This window comes from Barbatula barbatula, assembly GCF_947034865.1.
Source record: "Barbatula barbatula genome assembly, chromosome: 21".
NCBI lineage: Eukaryota > Metazoa > Chordata > Actinopteri > Cypriniformes > Nemacheilidae > Barbatula > Barbatula barbatula.
The window spans coordinates 2,182,234-2,208,606 of NC_136784.1; the positions used below are offsets into that span (position 1 = coordinate 2,182,234).

At 38.5% G+C, this 26,373-nt stretch overlaps 1 protein-coding gene across 1 annotated transcript in view; it reads left to right on the forward strand.

Moving 5' to 3' along the window:
• fam135b (family with sequence similarity 135 member B) overlaps positions 1-9,066 on the forward strand; it is a gene marked incomplete at both ends in the record, with an annotated part of 30,659 nt that extends 21,593 nt beyond the window's left edge. Inside the window, 10 exons of the mRNA XM_079485028.1 lie at positions 567-640; positions 751-905; positions 1,675-3,448; positions 3,941-4,107; positions 4,298-4,389; positions 4,612-4,709; positions 6,278-6,429; positions 6,704-6,814; positions 7,281-7,394; positions 8,861-9,066. Coding sequence (XP_079341154.1) covers positions 567-640; positions 751-905; positions 1,675-3,448; positions 3,941-4,107; positions 4,298-4,389; positions 4,612-4,709; positions 6,278-6,429; positions 6,704-6,814; positions 7,281-7,394; positions 8,861-9,066 — 2,943 coding nt within the window. The remainder of the gene's footprint in view (positions 1-566; positions 641-750; positions 906-1,674; positions 3,449-3,940; positions 4,108-4,297; positions 4,390-4,611; positions 4,710-6,277; positions 6,430-6,703; positions 6,815-7,280; positions 7,395-8,860) is intronic.
• Between the last annotated feature and the right edge of the window lie 17,307 nt (positions 9,067-26,373).

The window sequence follows — 26,373 nt, forward strand, 5'->3', positions numbered from 1 at the left end:
ATTTTGGATTAAAATGACGGAAATATATACACGTACAATTTAAAATTAAAAAGTCTGTTTTTGTGGTACAGATTGAAATGTTAATGGATGTTTGTTTACTACAGATCCAAGCAAAAGTAAAATCTCTCTCTAGTGTACAATTTATTTGCATAATTCCAAGGATAAGCGGCTGAATTTCCCAGCATCCCTCACGCTTCCCTGGGGCCAATTCAGCAGTCACAGAAAGCCCATCTAATCTGATATATACAGTAATTCCGCCCACAGGACAGCTCGGCTTTTAATTCTACAACACTGAGTTATTATAATGATCCTATTTTACCTGTGTTACTGGAGCCGTAATAGTGAGAAAGACTTATGTGTTTTGTCACTCATTGAATCGGGAAATTTGATTTAAATGCATTAAAACATGTGCACCAGACAAATGCAGCAAATGGCAACATAATTTGACACACGACAAATTGCATGTTTTAAATATGCATGTCATCTATTCAGAAATATGTCATGTGTTTAGCTAAACACTGAGGATATTTGAGATCGACAGTGTTGAATAATGTGTCCTTGTGCAGGTCCGGAGGTTTTCAGAAGCTTACTTTTTCACTGAACATCTGAAAGAGTCTACACTCACATTTCAGGAGGAATTGTGAGTGTTTTAGTACACAAACTCTCACACACATACTAATCATTTGACAACTTTAAATATCTTTCATGCTAAACAGCTGTGTTTAAGTGCTGACCTGAATGTGTCTGTAGGATCAGCAGACATGCGCAGGTGGCTGCAGACATGCGGAACTCAGACTACCTCCTCCGAATGCCTCCGCTGCCTGTGGAATGTCTGGACATTGATGGAGACTGGAGCAGCCTGCCAATCATTTTTGAGGATAGATACGTGGACACGCCCTGTTTAGGTGACAGACAATTCAAACACAAATGAACGAGCGAGTGAGAGAGTGAGAGAGAGAGTGAGTGAGTGAGTGAGAGAGAGAGAGAGAGAGAGAGAGAGAGAGAGTGAGTGAGTGAGAGAGAGAGAGAGAGAGAGAGTGAGTGAGTGAGTGAGTGAGTGAGATAGAGAGAGAGTGAGTGAGTGAGTGAGTGAGTGAGTGAGTGAGTGAGTGAGTGAGTGAGTGAGTGAGAGAGAGAGAGAGAGAGAGAGAGAGAGTGTGAGTGAGTGAGTGAGTGAGTGAGTGAGTGAGTGAGTGAGTGAGATAGAGAGTGAGTGAGTGAGTGAGTGAGTGAGTGAGTGAGATAGAGAGTGAGTGAGTGAGTGAGTAAATGAGTAAGAGAGTGAGTAAATGAGTGAGTGAGTAAATGAGTGAGTAAATGAGTGAGTGAGTGAGTGAGTGAGTGAGTGAGAAAATGAGTGAGTGAGTGAGTGAGTGAGTGAGTGAGTGAGTGAGTGAGTGAGTGAGTGAGTGAGTGAGTGAGTGAGTGAGTGAGCGAGTGAGTGAGTGAACAGAATAAAAATTAACAAATAAATATATAACAGAATAAATGAACACAAATTAATAAATAAAAACAAACACATAAATAAATAAGAAAAATATATTTATAAAATACAACCCATACCTATTATTAACCAATTAAGAAATCTGCAAATTAATCTACTTTTATTTAAAAACAACATTGCTACATAGTTTAAGTATTATAGTTTTCACAATTTCTCTCTTGCTTTTCTAGACTTTACTGCTCATAGACAAAATCAAACCGTCATCAACTCTCAGACCTCACCAGAGACAGGACACACCAGGACAGACTTCCAAACCATTTCTGTGGATGAGGGGACACAGGACAGCTATTCGCCAGCATCACCCCCAGAGGAGCCCCCCAATGAAGAACATACAGACCCCACCGCGTACATGACGCAAATCAGTCTGCAGAACGATTGCATCGAGGACTGTAAAGAGAGCAGAGCTGAAACAGAGGCCGTGATCGGCTGTTTGGATGTTATTGTCGGAAAGTCTGAGGTCAGGACTGGGTCTGGTTCAAGAATCGAGGCTATCGATGAAGCCACATGCCAATATGAAACCGAGGGCACTGATGCAATAGATTTGGTCAATTTTCTAGACGTTAATGAAGAGAAAACTTGTTGCCAAACAGAAGCAAACTTTGATGATCCGCAGGAAAAGACTTTTGGTAAATCAGATCATGCAGATCCGGATGCTGCAAAACTTTCTGACCTCACAAGCCTTGACAGCATCAAGCTCCCGCCCACCCATAATCACATAGAAACACCAAGCAATACTGGGAACCTTGGAGATACTGGGAACCTTAACCAACAATTAGTATTAAATCGCAGAGACACAGATTCACCTGCAAAGGATTATGGGAGTACAGATACATCACCAGCGACCCTGTTGAACACCTGCTCTCCTTTAGCCACTCCCCCCTCTCATAACACCCTACAACAGCTACGCCGCCTATCCGAGACCCCGCCCAGGGGTGTGTTCATGGGTGGGTCTAAGCTAATTAACCGCTCCTCCTCTGTGATCTCTGACTCGGGCATCGAAAGCGAGCCGAGCTCCGTGGCCTGGACACTGGAGGGTCGAGGAGGGGTGACAGGGGGACGTGATGTCCTTCACAACCTGGCACGGTGCCGGACGGCCCACCAGAGCTCTCTGGAGGGCCTACAGACGGAAAGTCACGGAAGTCTACCGAGTGCCACGCAGGCGTCTTTGACTTCCATAAGCTCCTTGCCGTACGAAGAGGACGAGGAAAGACAGCTCAGCACTTTGACCAAATCCGCTTCGGCACCGCAGATCAGCAGCCCGGACGACACGGAGGAGAGGGAAATGCCCACTCAGGAGCAGAGAAAAGTGGCGGGTGAGGAGATGGAAAAAAGAAACGAAATATTAAATCAGGAACTGGACAGGGATATACAACTTGGGACGGACGGTGATGAAAAAAACACATCGGATGAAATAGTGTTAGTTAAAGAGTATTCTGGAACCCCAGAGCCTTGCACTTGTGAAAATGAACACAAGGTGGTGCTAGAGTTAAATAAAGATGTATGTGAAGGAGACAATCCTGAAATCAGTATTTATCAGATTCATTTGAATGAGATTGAGAACGTAACTACAAAGAACCTTTCAGATTCAACAATCACTTGCAACCGTACAACCAACGAGAAAGAAAGGCCCAGTGACCTCATTAAACTTTCAGCCAATGAGAGAGAGCAGCTGACACCGGAACGAGAAAGCAGAGCCGATAAGGTGCAAAATTTGGGCATGGCATTTGTGAATAAGAAAGTGGCAGAGGTCGTGAACCTGTCGGTTTCGTGCGCTCCCACGTGTCTGCCCTTCTCATCCATGCTCCGCGATTCGCCGTCGGTCAGCGGACTGTCCACTCGGCAGGCCACCTCACCCATTACCCATCAACCCCTGGGCTCCTTCGGACTCGTCCCATCTTCCTCCTGCTTAGGGGCTGAACATGAAATAAATGAGAGGATGGTCAAGTAAGGTTATCTGACTTTTTAAAATAGATGATGAATGTTTTCATATTTATACATTTTCTTAAAGCTACAATCTGTAACCTTTGTCCAAAAATAAACAATAAGTAGTTATTAAGGAAATACAGAAAAGCAATGCTTTAATAAACAAGAAATCTGTCTCGCTTTATTTTGTAAATACTCAATATGTTTCTTATATTATAGTTAAAATGATTCACTATGTACAAGAAAATAAATATATATCATATATGATTAATCTTAATATTCTTTGTATATATACTGTATGTCCAAAAAAAAAGACATTTCAAGATATCAAGGTTATTAAAAGTGACATAATAAATTGCTTCCTGGCACAGAAGGCTTGACCACAATGTTTGTATATTAGTATACATATAGTATAAATCAAATAGATAAATATAAATATTTTATGAGGATATCGTGTAACTGTATCATTTGTTTTTGTGTGTGTTGTTTTAAATGTGAATTGCTCTTTTGTAGCTTCTACAAAGCAAAAGAAGCTCTTCTGAAGGAGCTGATGTTTAGAGGCTGTCTCTATAGTGATCAACCTCTCCTCGCCTCCGAGCATCCATACTTCCCCCCCGAAGAAGACGACACAGAGTTTGAGGACGGGATACATCTTGTGGTGTGCGTCCATGGACTCGATGGTAAACATTAAAATTTCACAAATATAGTAGTTTTTTAAGTTATTGCAAGGTTTTTGACAATATACATATTATTTAAATTAAATATAGTGTATGTAAGTAATATATAGAAATACAATTGAATCCTGTAAATTTGCATCTATTTAGGTCTGGAATGTTATTTTATCACGATTTTCTTTTATGTTGTTGCCAGGGAACAGCGCAGACCTGCGACTGGTCAAGACATTTATAGAACTCGGTCTGCCGGGATCCAGACTGGACTTCCTCATGTCTGAACGAAACCAGGTATCAGTGCGCTAGCTCAACTCCATTCAACCAATCAAATCCGCCGGACGAAATTGATTGTTCTTAGTATGACACAAAAGTAGATGCTGGCATATTGTTAAAGATTTTGCACATTATATGATGCCCAATGCTCACTGCAGAACTAGTAAGATATAACAATGTTGTTTTCCAATGTTATAAATGTTTACAATGTTGTAATTTGCCTCCATCTTCTGTCTCCAGACGGACACGTTTGCAGATTTTGACATCATGACTGACAGACTGATGGATGAGATCATTCAACACATTCAGCTGTATAACCTCACGATCCACCGAATCAGGTTTACAATCGCATTCTTTCATTTGCTCAGTGTTTGAGACATACAGTGTGAATATGAGAGTTAAAACACTTGATTTGAATATAATATCGTCTTTGTGTTTCATTTTAATATTTAATTTCAACTGCCAAATCGTTAAAATGTAAAAACATGCAGTTATGTCACCAACTGTACAGCAAATGCATTTGGGAGACAATGAAAAGAATGCTACTGTTGCTGTTCTTCGCTTTTATGGAGTCCTAATAAATGCAAGAAAGAATGAACCATCCTCAGGTAGTTCAGGAAACACGCATAGTAAAGGTGTAACTGGAGTCTTCTAGAGAGACAAGTTTATTGGGAAACGCAGCCCTGGTTTGCAGTATATAGCTCACATGCCCCCTTGTGGCTGTACATTGAGATTGAGCAACTTTTATCCTGTTATGTCTTATTTTTCGGTAGTTTTAACATTGGGATATCCATAAATAGAAATGACTGTTCTCATTTTATGTTTTCCTGCAAACAGAGAAATATACTGTTATCTTTTAGTTTGAATAATATTATATGCAGTATATTTTATTAAAACCATGCAACATGTTTACCTTTATATATATGGTATAACTTTGTTGAATTAGAGAGAGTTTGAGACATTTTATAATATTCTTAGGGTTTATTTTATGTAAAATAACCCACTTTCACATAGGTTTTTCATTTTTAAAGAGCAGCTTGTTGACATTTCAACAACGGTTCATTTCCAGTGACACATTTTGAGCAAGGAGGAACAAACGTAATAGACATATTTATAAATTACATAGACATAGTATTGCCCTGTTTGCACAGTAGACAGTGAACGGATTGTTTTTTTTGTCTTGTTTTTTGCACAAGAGAGGTATGAATTCTAAATGTTACTGTAGTTTTCAGACCTCATACAATCTTCACATTTAGGCTTCTTAAGACTTCTTGGGAAAACTGGGACTTTTTTCAAATAAACCTAGACATAAATGTAGAATTAAGAAATAAAAAGCAAAGCAAAGAAAAAATATGCAATTACAGGAATAAAATGTATTTTACAATCAGGACTATTTCTATTGCTATCAAATGTAATTTTATCACATGTACATCATATGGTTTGCCCATATCCATTTAGGAATGCCATTGTATTTTTATACCACAAGGTGGCAGTAGTGTAAAGTAAAAATTCAGTAGAATTAATTATATCATAAAAGACATTCCCACAATACCTTGTGAAATGAAATAAACGTTTTCTTAGTTCAATGAAACCCTTTATATCTCAACTTTAAAGACGTATTTTATTCTCTTTCACGTTCTTTCTCAAATGTTGATACCAGCCGGTGCACTTTGAAATATTTAATAAAAGTTATTCACATTGTTTTCAAACGCGAATGAAGTCTATTCCTGAAACGTCTCATCTTTAAAGTTCCACATTGAGAATAAACATTCTCTGAATGAGAAGAGCATTTAAGCCGTATAAAGAAACCCAAAACTCAATAAAAATCTGTGGAACTTCATTTCCTATAAATCCATAATTCTGGAAAGCACAGAAAACAATGCCCGATGTTTTGTATTTGCTGTAGTTTCATCGGACACTCTCTGGGGAACATCATCATACGCTCTGTGCTGACCAGACCCAGATTTCGCTGTTACCTGTGTAAACTCCACACCTTCCTCTCACTGTCCGGACCTCATCTGGGAACTCTCTACAACAACAGCACGCTGGTCAGCACAGGTACATATATGCACACACGTGCAAGCTTCTACATCCAAAATATGGACATCTGAAGTTTGTTAAAACACATTTTCTTGGTAAAAGATATCAAACCATTTTGAGCCATTATTAAAAATGATTCTATTGAATAAATCATTATTTCTCCAACATTAAAGTTCAGATGTTTTGATATGTCATCAAAAAAGATGTCATATATATTGACTTTTATTTTAAACATGGTCTGACTTTCCATAACGCTGTGTGAATTTGTGCATGTGATTTTATTATCCTTAAGGTTTGTGGCTGATGCAGAAATTGAAGAAGTCCGGCTCTCTCCTGCAGCTCACGTTTAGAGATCACATCGACCCGCGGCAGACGTTCCTCTACACGCTCAGCAAGAAACCAGGTTTACACGCACACAAGCTTCACATACATGTGCACTGTAAAAAAATACAACTAGTAAGATTTACTTAATTTTTTGTGCAAGTTTTGCGCACAGTTTTTTTTTACTAGAAATTGTATAGTTTTATTTAAATAACACTGCATATAGGAATTTATAGTCTGTCTGATATCTGACCAGTGTTTTGACTTTATATTTATAAACCTTTTATGTTTTGCTTATAGTCAATATGTTTTCTTGTGAAGCTACTTTGTAACAATGAAAATTGTAAAAAGCGCTCTATAAATAAAGCTTTTAATGTAACTTTTTGAAGATTTGTGCAAAAAATTGACATAAAATGTAAGTAAAATATACTTTGTAAAAACTGTGCAGAACTTGCGCAATATACACAAAACAATTAAGTAAATACTATTAGTTGTTTTTTACAGTAAATCCACAAATACCCATGTTCCTTCTCTTTTTAAATCCTCAGGTCTCCAGTTCTTTCAGAACGTAGTGTTGGTGGCCTCCCCGCAGGACCGATATGTGCCCTTCCACTCGGCCCGGATTGAAATGTGTCGGACTGCCCTAAAAGACAGAACCACAGGTCTGTCAGCGCAAAGTCCTCATGTCCACATATCTTCACATCTGTCTGTAACACTAGTAACAAGATAGCAATACCCTAGCAACCAACCAGAACAACAACGATCTCATTGCAAAAAAGCTAAAACACATAGCAAAACCCTCACAAAACGTTCGCTATATGTTGGCTTCTAGAATAGCTTCTAGGTTTTTTCTGAAGGCATATCCTATTCTATCAACAGAAATGCTCCATGCTTCCATGAATAAATTGGACTAAAAAATAAATAAAAAAACAAGAGATTGAAAGACCTGAGAGTTTGTGCGCCTCTTTGACAGTTTTCTGTCTGTTTGAGAGACAGATATGAGAGTTCCATCTCTGTGATGGTGTCAGTGTGACAGACGCAGCTAAAGATGCACACACTAAGCTGTCACATCTACACACACACACCCTGGAAATTATCACATCATGTTACAATGACGTGTGTCTAGAAATAGAGCCGCCGTTAGTATATGTATCCAGATCATAAGAGCCGACCACCCACTGATGCCGCTTCACAGAAAAACGGCAAGATTTCTAAAAACTGCAAGCTACAATCTGACTAGCTGTCTTTACACAGTCTCAAGGAGTCAGAGGCAAGTTTATATTAACACACTGACAAAGAAAGTTGTGGTTATAAGTTTCAACACTTCTGAGATTGTTCATGCATAGAATTTCTGAAAGACTAGCATATGTAAAATGACAAATACTTGTCCCTGGGTTTGTACAAACTGGAGATGCACTTTTATTACATTATCGGCCGGCTCTAAATTTAGTGGACGATTTTTGATCAAATTAAGACTATTTGCATATTGTCTTTAGCATAAAAAGGTAATAAACAATAGTTTATTAACTCATTGCATAATCCAACACATTTTTCTTGGTAAAATAAAGAAATACCTAACAGTATGCATAAAATAACTTTGTTAATAAATGTTTGCCTGTTGAATGTTAAATGGATCCAATATATGTCATCATTGAAAATGATTTGATGGTGCAGCATTTGTTAATGCATGTGTGTTTAAACTTTGCTAATAAAAAACATAGCTAACGAAAAATGATCAGAAAACTATTTGAATGTCAATTACAAAAGATCAAATACATGGGATGCTGACGGTGTTAAAACAGTCTGAAACAAATAGGAAAGACGTTGCACCAGGTGAAGTCTTAAAAGGACATAAATGCAGATATTAGAAAACGAAAGAACTTGCAAAACGTAAAGAATTGATTTGAAGAACAAACCAGGAAACCTGTACAAATATCACAAACAGCGATTATAAAGAAAGCTGCACACCATAATAAGAAACTTTTGAACAAGTGTATATTTATATTATCATCATAACACCACTAACATTTTTATGTTTTTTTAATATAAAAAAATCAGATTTTGCAGGAGTAATGCACTCATCTGTATAGGTGTATGTTCATATAGCTCACATTTCTTTGTCTTACAGGTCCAGTATATAGAGAGATGATCCATAACTTACTCCAGCCCTTACTGAACGCTCCAAACTGTCGTCTGATCAGACAGAACGTGTTCCACGCGTTACCCAACACGGCTAATACGCTCATCGGACGCGCAGCTCACATCGCAGTGCTTGATTCTGAACTTTTCCTCGAGAAGTTTCTTCTGGTTACAGGGCTAGACTACTTCAAATAGCCCATTCAGCAACACCTCGGAGGTAACGTCAGGCCTTGAGATCCGGCCAATCAGAACACACCTCCCATCTGGCCAAAAAAGAGATGATTTCAGAGATATCCGGAATTTTTCAACACTTTCAGTCTGTGGACGCAAGAAAACAACATTTCAGATGGTGAATCTGAACACAAAGACGTAAAATATGTAAAGAGAGAACATTGCATAGTAAGCAAAGGTCTACACGCGCCTTACACTTCGCGTTTGCAAAGTAGTTCATCGTATCTGGAGGGTTTATCGTTAGATGAATGTGAATTGAATGTAAATTCAAGTGCGTAGCTGATGTCAATCAAGCGCTTTGACTCGTCATTCACTTCAGTACTCCTACACAACACACAATACGGTATATTTGCTACTGCATTCATAACTTGAGGAGGTTGAAATCACTGGACTGTAATACTTGAAACGTAACCGCGACACGAACTCAAACAAGGATTCATTTTTACGAAATCGTTTTTTTATAGTTTCTGTGCGTTTCGACAGCGTTACGTTGCAAAGTGAGAATCTCACTATGAAACAAGCCAAATCCATCGTGTTGAATGTATTGTGATGTAAAATACATTCTGTACGCTTCCCTCGTAACATTGTTCGTAGTTGCACATTATGAACGTTACCAATGTTAACCATACGCAGCCTTAATGATCAAAGTGTTTCGATTTTACACACGCTCAGATGGACAATTTCAATGATGTCATGTACATTTTCATTTGTTTCAAAGCTGATTGTGTTATCAAATATATTGTGTTTTAAAGTCGGGGGCCAAATGCCAGCCACCATTACCAGAAACTGTAGGTGCGTCCCAAATCGCGCACTTATGCACAATGCTACGCCATTTTGCAGAATAAATTGTGTAAGCAGTGCGTTCACATTGAAAATTATGATAAAAGAAGTGCACTTTAAGTAGTCGGATGATGCAATGCCACTCATTCAATCGAAAATGTGATGTGTGGAACTCTGGACACTTCTGGACGTACTCAACGGTCGCAGTTTCGTTTACGTAGCGGAAGGGGGCGGGGCTATCAGACGCTGCTAAACCATCAGTGGTAAGTTAATCACTGATGGTGACTAAAGTCATGCTGGGCGTAACATGTTAAAAATTACATTAAATGCACAATGTGCTGATTGATTTGAATTGACATGCATTACGTTGTACTTCCTGTTAGTGCAAAACCATTTAGTATTCCAATTGGGGCGATCGTACCCTTCCTAAATTCAAACACTAGATGGCTGAGTGCATAGTTTGGGTGCATAGTGTACAGTATGTCATTTGGGACACAATTAGAACGTGTTTTGAGCAATAACAGAAATCATTATTGTTTAAATTCGTATAAACAAACCTCAAACATTAAGTTTGTTGACGGACATTCAAACAGGAAAATAAATCCCATACTGTATACCCAAGTCATACTGTGTAGACTTGATGGTCGGCTTTTTAGACACGGGCTAGGAAGAAGCAACATGGCAACCACCCAAAACAGCATAGCAACCCCATAGCAACGCACTAAAGCCACTTAAAACACCTACATGACAGCTTAGCAACCCTGTAGCCTCACATAGACATCCAGTCAGAATTTCCCCAGCGTAGAAATGTATTTAGTAAATGTATGTATTAATTTATTACTTTAATCGACATTGCTTTGAAGAATCAGCCCTTTAACATTCTGAATTTGGCGATATAAATGTCTAAGGTAGATAAAACTATATTTATTTTCTATATAGAGTGAGAAGTTGTGTGAATTGTATTCGTTTAATTTGCTCAGATCAACAAATATCTATGTTGTTTTGTTGGCATTGGTTGAGCATAATACAATTTTGGTTGCGGTTTCTTTGCAGTCGGTTTGTCTTACAGAGCAGTCAGGCTTATCATATTAACAAGTACCACTAAAACGAAATAGAGTTTTTCTTTTCCCATGAATTTCACTTAACATTTCAAATTTTTTTCCACAGAAAGGTCATAGATGAGTTTTACATGATCATTTGCCTCATATGTCGATAACCTCCGTTACGATTGGTTGACGGAAGCAGATGCAAGAAATATATTTCTCTTTCCATTATCACAGTTGTCACGGTTGTTATTGGGCTGTCTGCATCTCAAGGGTAACACTTTCAAACTCTAACACCTTTGCTTTTCATCCCATTCAGCATCTTTGGCTCTTGAGTTTCCATGAGTTCTGGGTCTTTTTCAGTCACCGTCAGCATCGTGTGATTGTGTTTATGTCAGCAGTTAAAAGATGCCCCCTCCGTCCACGTTGAGCTTTATGTACACGCTGACCGACGCTTGATTGGTCGGTAAACAAGCTGTCATCATGACTGATGCAAATGTAACCCCGCCTCTTTAATAGACAGGTCACGTGACCGTCTCAGATGATTCCACTGCTTCATTACTGCTGACGGAGTTTTCAGCCATAACGACCCATCATGCTCTGCTGCTATCTGTCTGTGTGTGTGTTTGTGTGTGTGTGTGTGTGTGTCTGTGTGCGTATGTGTGTGTTTGTGTGTGTGTGTGTGTTTGTGTGTGTGTGTTTGTGTGTGTGTGTGTGTGTGTGTGTGTTTCTTTGTACAATAATGCGGGTTGATGGCTGTGTTTGCACACACAAAGCAAGTATATTAATTACTATTTAAATAGAGCTGATGCATGTTGGGATTACTGACCAAGGGCATAAGCAAATGTGTACACAATATGTCAGGTCAGGTGTTAAAAATACACTCGAGAATACTATGAACTGGAAATGTCATAATGGAAACCATTCAAAGTTCTCATGTTTTATCGAATATTAAATTAACAAAGTCTCGATCAAGCCGTATGCAGTTGCACCTTTAATATTTCTTACAATTTCAAAATGTTAATAATCATCTCAACCAACAACATGGACGAACCTGTTATATAGAGATCCAATCAGACCCTAATGTATGGAAATAAAATAAAGCCCCGCCCCTGCATTTCATGATCACAGATCATCATGTAAAAAATGTTTGTGCGTTTGTCCGTCTGTCTATTAAGTGGCAGCTCATCATCGTCAATGAATGTTTTGTCCTGTAACTGCTTCTTAATTTAAAACAATTTGTTTGTTTAATTCGTACCTATATATTGATCCATGAATTAATCTGAAATTGTGTTCACTGTGAGACTATAACATATTTATTTGCGTCTGTTTATTTTCTTCCGGCGTGTATCTTCACATCTGTGCCAATGCTGATGTTTTTCTTTGTTTGCTTGAATTATGTTTTCGTTGTAGCTCAATTATATATATAAGAAATATTACATTATTATATTATGATTAAATGAAAAATTACAATAAATAGTATTCTTCTTTAAAAAGTGGATCTGGTGTGTTTGTTTATATTGAAACTGTGTCATATCGTCTGGCAGGTGTCAACAGCATGGTCCACCAACATTTTTTCAAAAATCATAACTTTGTTATTGTGCATTCCAATTAATATCAATCAATCTGCAGTTGGTTTTGATCTGAGCCCTTATATGTCAAAAACGGCAGCTAACTAACACAATAAAACACAATGAAACCATGATAGCATAAAAAAACATGATTTTTGATTTTGTTTCTCATTTTGGAAACAAACTCTTCATATATATATATATGTACTGTTTATATATTTCACAATAATAAAGGCAAAAAGATGTCCGTTTAACATTTCGATTTTGTTATAAGCGTCCTTTGTAATGTATTTTGTTCTAACATTTCTGTAGAGTTTAAAACTGAACAGGAAGTATTCAGTATATAAAATCAAATAAACAAAATGAAACCGGAAGTGCTTCTGTCAAAATTTTGCAAAGTGGTCTATAGTGTGTCTGAATTCCAGACGTGAAGTCCGACAGCTGCGCATCAGAAAGCTAACAAAAACACGTAGAGTCATTGCTATGGAAAGACACAGTCATGGATTTGAACTCATCAGCCATGGCCAAAAGCCTCGGACCAAATGCTGAATGAATAAATGTAAAACTTCAAATCTATCACTTATATGATTTATTTATTGTTTTATTCTTAAGTCTAATAACAAAATGATCGGTTCTAAATAACCTGACCTTAAAAGAGGTATTACAATTCAAAGCACACCAAGAACAATGTAAGATTAATTTCCTCCCAAAACAAATCCTAAGAAATCCTCTTAAACGTCTTGATAAACAATTCTCGTATTGCATAGCTGTAAGGATGCTCGAGCCATCAAACCAATCCAACTCCCTGGCCACACCAGATCATCCTCAAAAACACATTTACGTTCCTGGCAAACATTCAACATTCAAGTCATTTTTCACTTGCCTGTTTGTGATTTAACCTGAAGATTTACGCCATCTGCGAAGAGACTGTCGGGAAATTCAGTTTAGAATCGAATCAATAACGCCGCTTCTTCCCGCGACCGCAGATGCGCTGGGCCTTCAGACAGATGGAGGCTATTGAGAGAAGCTCTGGTACAATAACAGTTCCAATTCATCACTTATCAACCAAAATCGAGCAGAAAATTTGATGAAATGAAGACAGACAAAACTATGTATCAAACATTCGGGATGGTGGAACAATAGCGCTCACGTCGTTCCGTTTCCCGCGCGGCCCGTTTTTTGTCATTAAATCCATCACACACCGTTATGGAAAGAGTATTCGTTCGTTTACGCTGCAGTGTGGGAAACAGCTGGTCATTATTAGTCCCTCGTGATGTTATTCGAGGAAGCTTTTGCCAATAGACGGCCAAATTAGCAGCCGATAAATCGGACTGTGGACAGTACAGCTCCAAGAAGGCCTCATTAGAACACATGACACCAAAGGGAGAGAATGTTATTCTTACCGAAAAGTTTGTGGTCTGTTAGCACAGCAGTTGTGTGTGGCCGCAGTCACTCCTAGAAATTCATAAACATTTTCAAACACTAAAAGGATAGTTTACCAAGGGCTTCATTTGTGCCGGAACAAGGCCGGATCCGATCCGGTGCCGAATTTTGACTCCCAGACAGATTCCGACTCCCCTCATTGAAACAGCTGGGGATTAGTTTATCATAACCCCATCCTCATCCTAGCACCTATAGTTAGTGGGGAATGGAGGAGTCGTAATTTGTTAGATAATTAGTTAAAGGGATGGTCACCCTAAAATATTTTTTTATAATTATTCAATCTTTCTGGATTGTGCAGAACAACAAAGAAGATATTTTCAAGAACGTTGGTAACCAAACAACCTACAAGACATTAATCTACAACCTTCCTGCTCGACAGCAAACTAAAGCTGGTAAAAAAATCAAGGGTCTTATTAAAGTTGCATTTGTGCCATCTTTCTTAAACAGGCAACCGAACATGCACACTTTTCATTTATAAATGTGGCCAACTGTGCTTTCCATATGTGTCTTTGGGGATCTGCTAAAATGTTAAACTATATTAATATTAAAACACGAAGCATTACACAAGCTCTTTTCTAAAACCTGTCTGTTAACTCCCTGTTGGCACTTGACCTCCAAGACAAGGCGGCAGCATCCAAACCGTATCTTTATCGCTCTTTATCTCTCTCTCTGTGTTTGTCTTTGTCTCAGACAGATATTTTTTCTTTCTGAGTCATCTGCCTCATTACCTGGAGAAAGGCGTTAAACACTCTGTAATAAAGCATGAGCGTGGCTCTCCTGCAGGAAGTGAGACGTGATGAGACGTTACTGGAGATGTGCGGTCTGCCTTCCATTGAAATCACATCACAACTTACTCCTCACATCGTTTATACACGGAAAATAGTCTGGGTTCCATACAAGTTAAGCCGTATTGTCATCGTGTGACATGACTCATTTGTCTTTCTGTAAAAACAAACAAAACCATTCACAGACATACGCCTCAGTACATGAAAGTTTTTCAGTTTCCATTTCAACAGTTTGAGATCCTTATTTAGTGTGCTTACATATGTAGCTCGGTCTTGAACTACTTGCACTTCTAGGCTCATCGTGTATGATGGATGCTGAAGTGTATTCCAGACTGAAAGGCAGATCCCTCTGGATGAAACAGACGTGATGTGCTGCGTTACAGGCATCCTGAAACAAACCACAGGTCGACCTTTTACACGATCACTTTGGCTGTTATTAGCCAGATTCATATCTCGGAGAAAACTAAAACGGGATTGAAATAGTTCAGCGACAACTATTTTGACATATTTAAACACTTGGCCTGGTTTCACAGACAAGGCTTAGCCTAAACAAGGACTCTTCCTTTGTTAAATATTTAAATAGATTTTATTAAAATGTGCATCATGAGACAAAACAATGGCTGTGACATATTTTTAGAAATGTCAGGTTTCAGTAAGTACGGCTCAAACTTTCATTATAGTCTAGGACTAGTCTTAAGCCTTGTCTGTAACACCGGGCATTGACATGTATTTGCCATTAAAACCTGCGATTGCTAGATATAAACTGGACCGATGAGGCCAGTGTCTTGGGGTCTTTTCATACCTCAATCCTTCAAAGCTTAAGGATGCTTGACATTATAGAACTAAAATCCGCAATCTCTGTTCACATTTTTAAAAACTGCTACAAGTCACCAAAAGATGGCGCTCAATCTCTCTATGTGTACGGTGTTGTGCAAACAAAGGGCACTGACACACACACTAATGATTATACATTTTAAGAAGTTAACAATGTTTTTAAGCTATAAAAACCAGACAAACACAAACACATATATCTGAAAGTTGATATTAAGTCACTGTCTTGACTCAAAAAGATCAGCTGTGTGTACAGACATAGAAATGGTAATTTATCTCTTACCTCATAGTCATCGTTGTGCGCAGTAGCTACGAGTGGGCGCCAGTTTGACCTCTGGCGGCTCTATAGGTCAGAGCTGTGATTCGCTGACATTCCTAATGAAAGCTGAGAGCATTTCTACCCATCAGCGAGAAGGCGAGCGGACAAGAATATCGATCTTCAGACATTTAACAATTTACCGTAGCTGACTCTCCTGTAGAGGCGAAGGATGTTCCTCTGGCCGTTCTTTCCTTCAGAATATAGAAATATTCAGGCAGGGGTAACTTTAGTAACCATGGCAATGTCTTTCACAGACATGATATGGTTTGCAGCTTAATCGCCTCACAAAACACAACATACCATTTATTTTCTCTACATAAATGGCTATATAAATGTTTTAGAAAAGAAATGGCACGCTGTGTTTTGTGCGGCGTTTGAGCAGGAAACCTGTATGCTCACTATGTGATTTCGTTAAGGCTTTTAGAATTCACGCGTGCCAGATGTATGATTTAATCCTGTCAAATACAACATCTTTAAGGGGCAGTTCACTCAAACCCCCCAAAAGATCTGTTGTCATTTACTCAACCGTTCCAGTACAAGTTCGTTTTTTCTTCAGGGAAGAACAAAACAAACTATGAAGGAAATAGATGCTGCTGTTTATATAAGGGATAATGAAAGGTTGAAAGAGAATGAAAGTGAACGGGGTCAGTATTTAACTTTCTGTCTAAACATGTCCATTCAAGGCAAGGGTAGTTTACAAAAAATATAAAACATTTCTGTTAATTGAAACCAAAATACTGACCTGCAATTTTTGGAAAAACTTTAACTAAGAAAACATTTAAATAAGTGTGAGGGACATAAAAGTATTTACGTTTAGATTTTGTAATTTAGCGGACGCTTTTATCCAAAGCGACTTACAAAGAGTTCAGGGAGCAATAACCGATATGTCATAAAAGAGCAATAGAACAATAGGTGCTAATACAAAATTACTAGATTCAACAAAAGCCAGAACACTACCTGTTGAGAGAAAGAGAGAGGGTTAGTGTACATTACATTTTTTATAATAGTATATCAAATTAATTATTTTTTGTTTTATTATTGTTGCAGCATAAAAATAAATGAACATTGATATCAATAAACTAAAATTAACCAGTCAAACTACAATAAGACAAAAACTATAATGACTGATGGTTATTGAAAAAAATGGAAATGAAAAGTGAATCCCTATCATAAACCGAACATTACTTTACATTTCTATTAAATCATTTAGCAGATGCTTTTATCTAAAGCGACTTACAAAGAGATCAGGGAGCAATAAGCGACAGTTGCTCGCGATATGATACTTAGATCACAAAATCCATTCGGGTCAGACATGTGTAACCTCAAACTAGTTTTTAAGTTGTGCATCACATCAATGTAGCGTCCACGATACTCGCCTCCTCCAAAGGTACAATCTTCAGGACTGCAGGTGCTGATTATGAAAATCCTCTTCCACAGACAGGTCTGCTCACCTTAGTCATTTTATCAAGGTGAATCGGTCAGCCAGCGGGCAGCTTGCAGAAGAAACCAGCTCCCTGCTTCTGTTGCATCAACACCCACCAATAACCCATAATATTCCTCTCTTTTGGACAGAGGGTGGCAATACTAGAGGTTAACACGTCCTCATGCGTTCCGCAATGAGAGGAGGAGAGAGATGGAGGAGAGAGTACAGATGACAAGATGAAATGGAGTGTGAAAGGCAGATGCTCTAAATCTTGACCCGAATAAAGATTTTAGAACATAGCTGTGATTTTAGCAGTTTCTTCTTCTTTTATTGACGTGAACTTTTAAAGAGGCCTGAAAAAGAAAACTGCTGAAAATAACAGAAAAGATGCTCTGTATTTCTTTCAGACGACAAATAATGCAAAGAAAACAAGGTAAATTTTTTACTTTTAAGCAACACAACCGTAAAATTTCTACATGTATTTAGGAAATGTTCAAAAATAACCTGGAGTTTCATTGTGTCTTTCACATTGCTGTTGGATGACTTTGTCACTCCTGAGGTTTGATTTTCTTAAAAATGTATTTAGACACTAGACTGGAATGACCTTTAGAAATGCTGATTAAATGAAAATTGGAAATGGTCTCCGCAGCTGTGTACTGACAATATAACATCAAACTTCACATCAGTCATTCATCTAAGCACGAATGTCTCTAACATACGCACATAGACATTCGGAAGCTCAATGTTCCACAATGTATAAAACTCAAGTCTCTTATTAAGTTGTGAAGGTCTCTATCCTTTTTTCTTGGGAATCTGTAAATTCAGCAGTGATTTTAAATACAAAATCCCATAATCTCAGATAATCCAGAGAGATCAGAGCAAAGGAAGATAACTTAATCCAGTGTAATGATGGCTGATCCTTGTTATGTTCTACACCGTAACAACCTATAAACTAAACGTTACACAAAAAACACTTTACCTTTACAAAACATGTATTCACTTTAAAGACCGATATATTCATCCACATCTTGGACACAAACCATGAAAAGAAAAATATATTTTTCTTCATGATATTGTGTTTTATGACAGATTAACCTAGATTCAGGATATTTTGAGATGATCTGCCATGTGGCCGATGCATATGGTGGATTTGTGGATTTTTCAGTTCTTTAGTAACTATGACCAGATGCAAAGCTAGAAGACGGCTATCACAGGTTGTGGTATCCCGAGTTAAACTTGTCAAATGTTTTTTAAGATCGTCTCTTTGAACTACCCCGAACGCATTTATAATTCTCAGTAAAGCGATCCACTTTCACACTACTGGCACCAGCAGTGACAGGTCGCCCGTCCTGATCCTGCAGCATGCTTGTCCCTCAGCGTTGTCCTTCACCGGTGTCTCCATGTCTGTTCTGAAGTCATATGCACTTCCAGCTGCTGACGGAGGTAGAAACAAACTGAAGCATGTCTTGCTGAAACTTCTCTACGTGAATTTGAGCTCTCTACTGCCCCCGGGCCCCTGAGGCGGGCTCCGGGCCTCTGACAGAGTCTTGACAAGGATGCTCACAAAGATGTGGACACATATGAAATGTATGTAGTGTCTTAATATTGTATTACTCATGTTTGCTAGTAAATGGTGTCAACATTTTCTGTTGATTAGTACATAAAAATGATTCATCAAGTTTATTAACATGTTTAAAGAAAAATTTCCAAACCGTACTGTTCCCGTCCAATTTGCTTGTTAATGAACAACAAAGAGAGCGCTATCAATTCTGCATACGTGAAACTCCCCAGCCGACCGACGCTGTTAATTAAACAAAACTTCAGTGAATTCATGAACTGATTTATAAAAAAATGGGTTATTCGTTTTGCGGCGGGACAGATTTAACTTTCAATCGACTATGAGGAAATCCATGAAATAAGTGATTTGCATGTGTCACTAACTTTTGAGTTAAGAGTTGAATTAGATAATCATCCGTTCATGACCTCTTTTTGGCATTTTTAAATTGATTGAGTCGTTTAATTTAACCGTTTTATGCCGTGATATTACATAGATGATTTATGCTTTGACTTGATGCAATCGAACGGGGCTCTCGGGTTATATGGCTTTTCTTGGGCCTGTGGAAACGGATGGACGGCTTTTGGTAGTAAACGACAAGTTGCTGTTGCTCATACTATCAAAGCTGCAACACGGAACATTTAAGGGTTACAAATAAACAAAAATCTGCTATCGAGCAACTACATTGTTCATCAGAACAAAGACATTTATACAGATTTGACACATCTTGAGGGTGATATAACTTTCATTTTTGGCTGAACTGTTCCTTTAAGTACGTAAAGTAACCCGCAATTCCATGTTTCAAACAGAGACGGGGACATAGAGATAAATGTTGCAGAGTGCAGTTTTAACAAATATTTCTTAAACCCGATATATTAAACTAAAATTAATGATGTTTGCAATTGCTTTTCTAAGTGATGAGACCAACAATCTTTACATTTTGTTGATGATAAAATGAGCAAAGACATCCCATAGACTTGCATTGAATATCTATAGTATAGGGGCTTTTTCTTGACCTGAGCCTGTAAGCAAGACCAAAGCAACCATGCGACAGCCTAGCGACTGTACATCATATGTTATCTCAGCCCAAACCTTTAGAACTAAGTAGGGGAGTTTTGCACATACGAGCAGCACACTCAAAAAATAAAAGTCTCGTTGAACGCACTTTCATCTTGCTTTCGCAGACAATGACCTATAAAACACAAAAGTCAGACAACAACGAGGGTGAACGAACGCTTGTTGTGCTCGAAGGCCTCCCGCTTCGCACCCGCGCACGTAAGACAGAAGTCTGAGAAACAATGAATCGTGTTAAAGATAGAAGAACTAAACCTGTGTGATGAAAGGTGTCGAAAAAGCAGCAGGGTTTTGGATGGGCGTCGTGTACATCAACTCGGCTGTCACATCTTACTTCATACAGGAAAACACCACCAACAGCGCCGCTCCGTCTTTCTTCCATCACATCTATGAAAGGTTTTGCACATTATTCACCCCCTATATAAGAATGTCAAAGAGAAGCACTGAAGCACTGTTCCATTCATATCATTCCAGAATAAAAAAATTCCCACAAGGAGAACTGATGAAGATCAAGATGCAGGCGTTACCTGATGAAAAGGTTTCAGCGTGTACGGGATGATGCGTGTGGGAGAGGAAGACGGTCCTGTTTTATTACAGAGGAACATGCGCTGGCTGGACGGAGGAAGGGTGAGATGCTTTGATAAGCAAACCCAGTTGACTATGAATAAAACAAAGGTAGATGAAGGTAGACACAAATCAAAAAGACTCGCTGGCATCCAGAGATTTAACTTCAGTTCGATTTGGCTGCGGTCGGATCAGATACGTCCTATTAAGAACAATGTTGATGAGTTTATTCCGCACGGCGACTTTGATGTTGACATTATGTCGAAAGACGTAATTGGAAGCGGCAAAGTCCCTGACAGACGCGGGTATCCTACGGGACAAACAACAGGTTTGATTAACATGAACAGAACAGATGTTTGGAACACAGAGCACAGAAAGACAAAGGCAAATCAGCATGTTAAATGCAATGATCAATTCTGGCTGTAATGGAGTAACTTCAGTGGCATTGAGCTATAGATTATTAAAGACAAACTGCAGTTGAAACTCCCGGAGGGGCCACGGCATCATAGCCACGGCAACAACCGATGATCGTCTATACTGCATCTATTACTCTACGTTACATTTAATTTCTTAAAGGGACAGTTCACCCAAAAAATTTGTAATCATTTAATTATTCATCTTCATGTGTTTTTCTTCTGAGAAACAAAAAAAGAATATATTTTGACATACGTCTCAAACAATGGAAGTCAATGGGGGGGTCAATGTTGTTTGGGTAGTTCGCATGATGGCAGTTTGTTCTGCAGAAAAAAAGAAAGTCATACAGATTTGAAATGACATGAGGATGAGTAAATGATGCATTTTATCAATTCTATTCGATTCAACATCATCTTTTGAGTTACTCGGGCATATTTGTGGTGATGCCAGCTAAACTTGAAGAAGACCACTTTATTCCATACAGGCGTCCAAACCCCTATGGTTAGTGCGCCAACACCCTCCGTGTGCTCATGGCGACCTGGGTCCGATTCCTGTTCTCAGCTGCACTTTGCCGGCCTTGCCTCCTCTCCACTGTCCTCTCCCGTTAAAAAATCCCAAGATAAAATTAATCCACTAGTCGACCAAACATAATTCACTTATGCCCTTTAGGATTTACAGAGAGAAATGGACCTGATTGAAAGCTTACGGTGCGTGTAACACCTGTTTGATGTGTGCGGAGAACAGCAGTTTTTCGGGGCGGCGGGGGGTTTAATTAGTGTTTGCGATGAAACACTACCTGAAACATATCGGGAAGATTTCACAGGCATATGTTTGTTTTTCAAAACAAGGAGAAAAACAGATGCATCTTATTGACGCCTACACGACACATTTCATTTTCTGCTTCTCGCTCTCGGTTTCATTCTGAATGCATCGGATTTAAACGCTCATTTACCAGAATGAGGTTTCTCCCTGTTGTCCTCTTCGGAATGTAAATCAGCAGACCATACAGGTATATATCTATAGGCTATATTCAATCATTTTAGAGTGCAAATCAAATGATATATATGTAATGAGATCCATAAAAGGGAAGGAAGGAGGCGGGAACCGGCGAACATTTAACAAACTTTAATCAAAAATAAACAAACAATAAACACGGAAGTAAAGACTCTCGTCAACAGTCTTGCCGCTTGTCCTTTTAAGCTCCCGATCTCCTCCGTGAGATATGTGGCTCTCGTCCCGCCTTCCTCACCACAATATAATAGAAAGTAACCTATCCATCACCGTGTGTGCTTTGGACAGAAATAACACGTGGCTTTTCTGAGTTATTGAATTTACAGTTTTTACTGTGCGGATGATAAAACTGAGAATTAAAGTCCCTGTGAAATTTTTAATTACAATTATTTTTGTTATTTGGAAACAGTTTATCAATGTGGGTCATTCTCTTTTTAAAATTTGTGTGCCCGAATAAACTTCAGTTAAAATCAGAAAATGTACTTCCCTTCTGTAATGACTATCCATCTAAAATGACGTATTTAAGACGGCTTTGGAGGAGCACCCGTTAACTCCTCCCCTTCAACTGTCAGTCTCCTGCCAGTTCCATTTTAAAATGCATCGGCTGATTTTATGCATGGCACACGATTTCACTCGGAAACGCATCAAAATACGGAAGTAAACTTCTGGTTCACGGGGACTTTAAATCCTCTATATGTGCAACGAGAGTGGAATCCAAGCTGTAGCACACAGACATCTGCAAGGGCTCTTTTAACTCAAACACACCCTAGCGCTGTCTGTCCCAAGTCCCAAAAAGACAAATGGACATATTTTTATAAATTCAATGCACTGTGCTAATGTGTGCAATCAATGAGTCAATCAGTCAATATTTATATATACAGCACGTTTAAAAAAACACAGAGGTACAAGTGCTGTAGACCCGTGTTTTGCACGTGCATGCATGTTTACTAGGTTTACATGTGAAGTCAGATGATAACCCGAGGGTCTGTTTGTGTTACCATCATTGCATAAAAAAATATTCTTAGGGAAAGCGACAACTCCGTCATTGAAGAAAGGATCGAATAAATTATTAAAAAAAGACATTATCAAATACCGTGACTGAGCTGTCAGATGAAATGTATTATGGGTAATACTGCCATCATGCGAACTACCCACTGGTATTTAACAGAGTGAACATCACAGTATGTCATCCAGAATCTCTCTTTAAAAGGATATTAAAGGAAAATGATTGAAAGACTATACAAAGGCTCAAGGTGAATGTTTAGACTTTTTACATCTTTGACATAAACAATTTGATTTGGTTTTAATAGGGTTTAAGAAACAGAATAAAAAGAGTTGTATTGTGACAGCTGCTTTAAATAATCCACAGGATAAGATTGTTAAAAAGAACAATCATGAGTAATATTTATAAAAATTAAATCCTATAAAACTGTGGGTTTCAAATGGGCCAATCAAAAAAAACGTACCGTTTCATTTTTCGAAAAAACAATTGCATTAAATGCTTTGTGCCATAAGGTTTGAGGATTCTGTTGTGCGAGTGCTAGCACATGGGGTTGCTAGGGTGGCTGCATTTTGATTGAAGTAAAAAAAGAGCCCTAACAAAATGCATTCTGGGATATTCTTAACTAAAAATGTGTTAAACGTAAGCTGTGTTCCACTCAAAGGCAGATTTAAAAAGACAAAGTGGTTCACTTCTACATGCACTGAACACTTGCCTATGATTGGTCAGTCATATTGAGATCTTGTTGTGTAGTTAGGCACCTCACCAGGACATGAAACAGCTTAAAGATGAATCTCTTGCTTTCCTCATCGTTGCTTATATATTTCCTCTACGCTTAACATGACATCACTCATACTTACAATATGTAAATGAACCGAACAGGGGTGCATTTCCGAACAACGATATAGCTCGGGTTAACCACCCTAGTACCATGCATCCCTGGGGAAATTAACAATGTAGTTACGACTGTTTCCCGAAACCGGAGCGTCGCAGATCCATTGTTTGAAGTTGGTTCAGCGATCTAATGACGTCTACTAATAAATACGTTCAGATCGAATTCATGTCAAATTCTTGCTGCAAATAACTTACATTGCATTCAAGGACTACTTTTGTTAAACACTTTTTTTACCTGTCATTTTATTTTCCCAAAATTTTATCCATTTATCAGTGTCCTCCTACGTCATTCCACCCAGGGATTCCCCAGTTTCCTAGAGCACACAGGTTATGCACATGCACACTTTTAAAACACTTGCACTTCTATTTTCTTGACAAGCTAAAATGTCAAATTAAATTTGTATCTATTCAGAATGATGGGTATTGAATGCACTGCATGTTGCTTGCTTGCTTTGATCAAAAGCTTGATGTGTAAGTCTACATACCATAATAATAAGGAACGATGCTTCTAACCACAGCTCTAGGCCCGTAGTTCCAACCATGTGACTTTGCGACACTACTTGCGATTGATCGTCGAGCGGTGGATTTGGGAAACACTCAAATCGTTGAACTAGGCTGGAACGACGGAACTTGCGACCATAGTTGGCCAACGATGCTTTTGGGAAACACACCCCAGAGGAGTGGAAAATGAATTTCCAATTAATTACAAGCAAAAGAGTTGTTGAGAGTCAAGTCAGAGGAAACACGATTAAACAAGCCATTCCCACGCCCAGCATTGACAGGAAAATAAATAGCAATTATGCCAACGTTAATTATTCATGGGTAGGAAATAATGCTGAAATTAGCCTGCCTTTAACCTGCCCAACGCTTAGTTGTGTCCCAAAACCTTGTTATCTGTAAAAGGGTAAATAAGAGTGTTATTACGAGCCATCAGCGCTGGTTTGTGTGGTCTCTCGTGCACCGAGTGTCATCTGTGTTGGTTAGGTAATAAGCAGTGATTGCTATGAAATGACTTCTTCACCCTGTCCGTCTCCGGCTGATTTGTGTATAATTACCAGCATATGAAAGCGAGACAGGAGAAAAATTTCTTTGAAATGATAACAGCAAACGTAGACATCACCAAATGAAAAAACAGGTCAATTTTCATTAGGTGTGTTCTATACTAAGTACATTTGTCTACATATTTCATTTAGCATGCATTCTCACTTGAGATTGGTCTGATTTTATGTAGATGTGTTAAAGGAAGCCGGGTTGCCAGGTATGAGTAACAAAACCAGCCCAATGGCCAATCCAAAAATGTCCATATACCAAAATACCCAAAACTCAAAGTATGCCACTCCTAAAATACTTACAGGTATTTGAATGTCTCTGTTATGCATCACAAACTATTTCTTTAAAATCACTGTAGAGTAGTGTTTTTTTTTATAATACATTATGGCTTTTTTTTGTTAATAATGTTAATGTTAAATAAATAGATAGTGTGAGAGAGAGCAAAAGAGAGAGAGAGCGAGAGAGCAGGCCGTGGAGAAGGGAATATTTATGAAGGACAATCCTTTGTGCCGCACCTGTTGTTCTGACTTTATTACTTCAAGACTGAAAAACTGCATCCCATAATTTCACCAATTTGGAGGAATAACAAGAAAATCTAATTGCAATGCAAATGTGGAGGACTAAGTTCATATTATGACCGTTACCGTACATAATGACAAAAATTCAATATAAACTTAATTCAACATCAACCATCAGTGTGACTTACGTAAACACTACATTGAGATTTATGTCAATGATATATAGAATTTGTCGTTACCTGAATGATCAAACACAATTTTACCAACTTTTGTACACACCCCACATTTGCAATGTGGAAAATAAAGTCACAGTGTTTGTGGTGCATCCCCAAGAAGCACGACTAGCCCACATCAAAACAAGGAGAGTTTCTAACCAGCCTGATCTTTATGATGTAGAGAAGAATCTGTCAGACACAAGAACATCGGTTTTAAGGTCAACATGGAAATGTCAAATGAGTTTGCCCTGAACATCATGTCAGATAACACATCCGCTTCTCACAACATCAAATGATGCCAGACTTGTAGTAACCTAGTTGAAGTTAGTTCAATAAAATGAATGTAAAATAAATTCAGGTTAAGCTAAACAGCACAAGAACGTGATCGTGTCCGACTCGCTTTGTACCCCTGACCTCTGTCCCGTGACCTCCGGCCCTATCTGACCCCGAGCAAAATTCTTTACGTAAAAAAACAGGGGGCTTAGAGGAGAGCGCCACCTACGAGCAGCCCATTTATCACTGAACTACAAGAGTTAAACGGCGGCCGATCGATAGGACAGGAGTTAAGAGCGAGCAGGGGGTGCTGAATGTCATCATTTTAATGAAATATAGATTTGGGTCTATTAAACAGCTCGCTGCTCGTGTATGAGAGAGTAGCCCTCTAAATAAAGCCATCCATTAAAGACGAAAGAAATCGATTGAGGGTGAAACTAACACTCACCTCTCTTATTTGAACACAGTTTTGTGCAGGTCTGGATAATAGATCAAGGTTAGGCGTGAC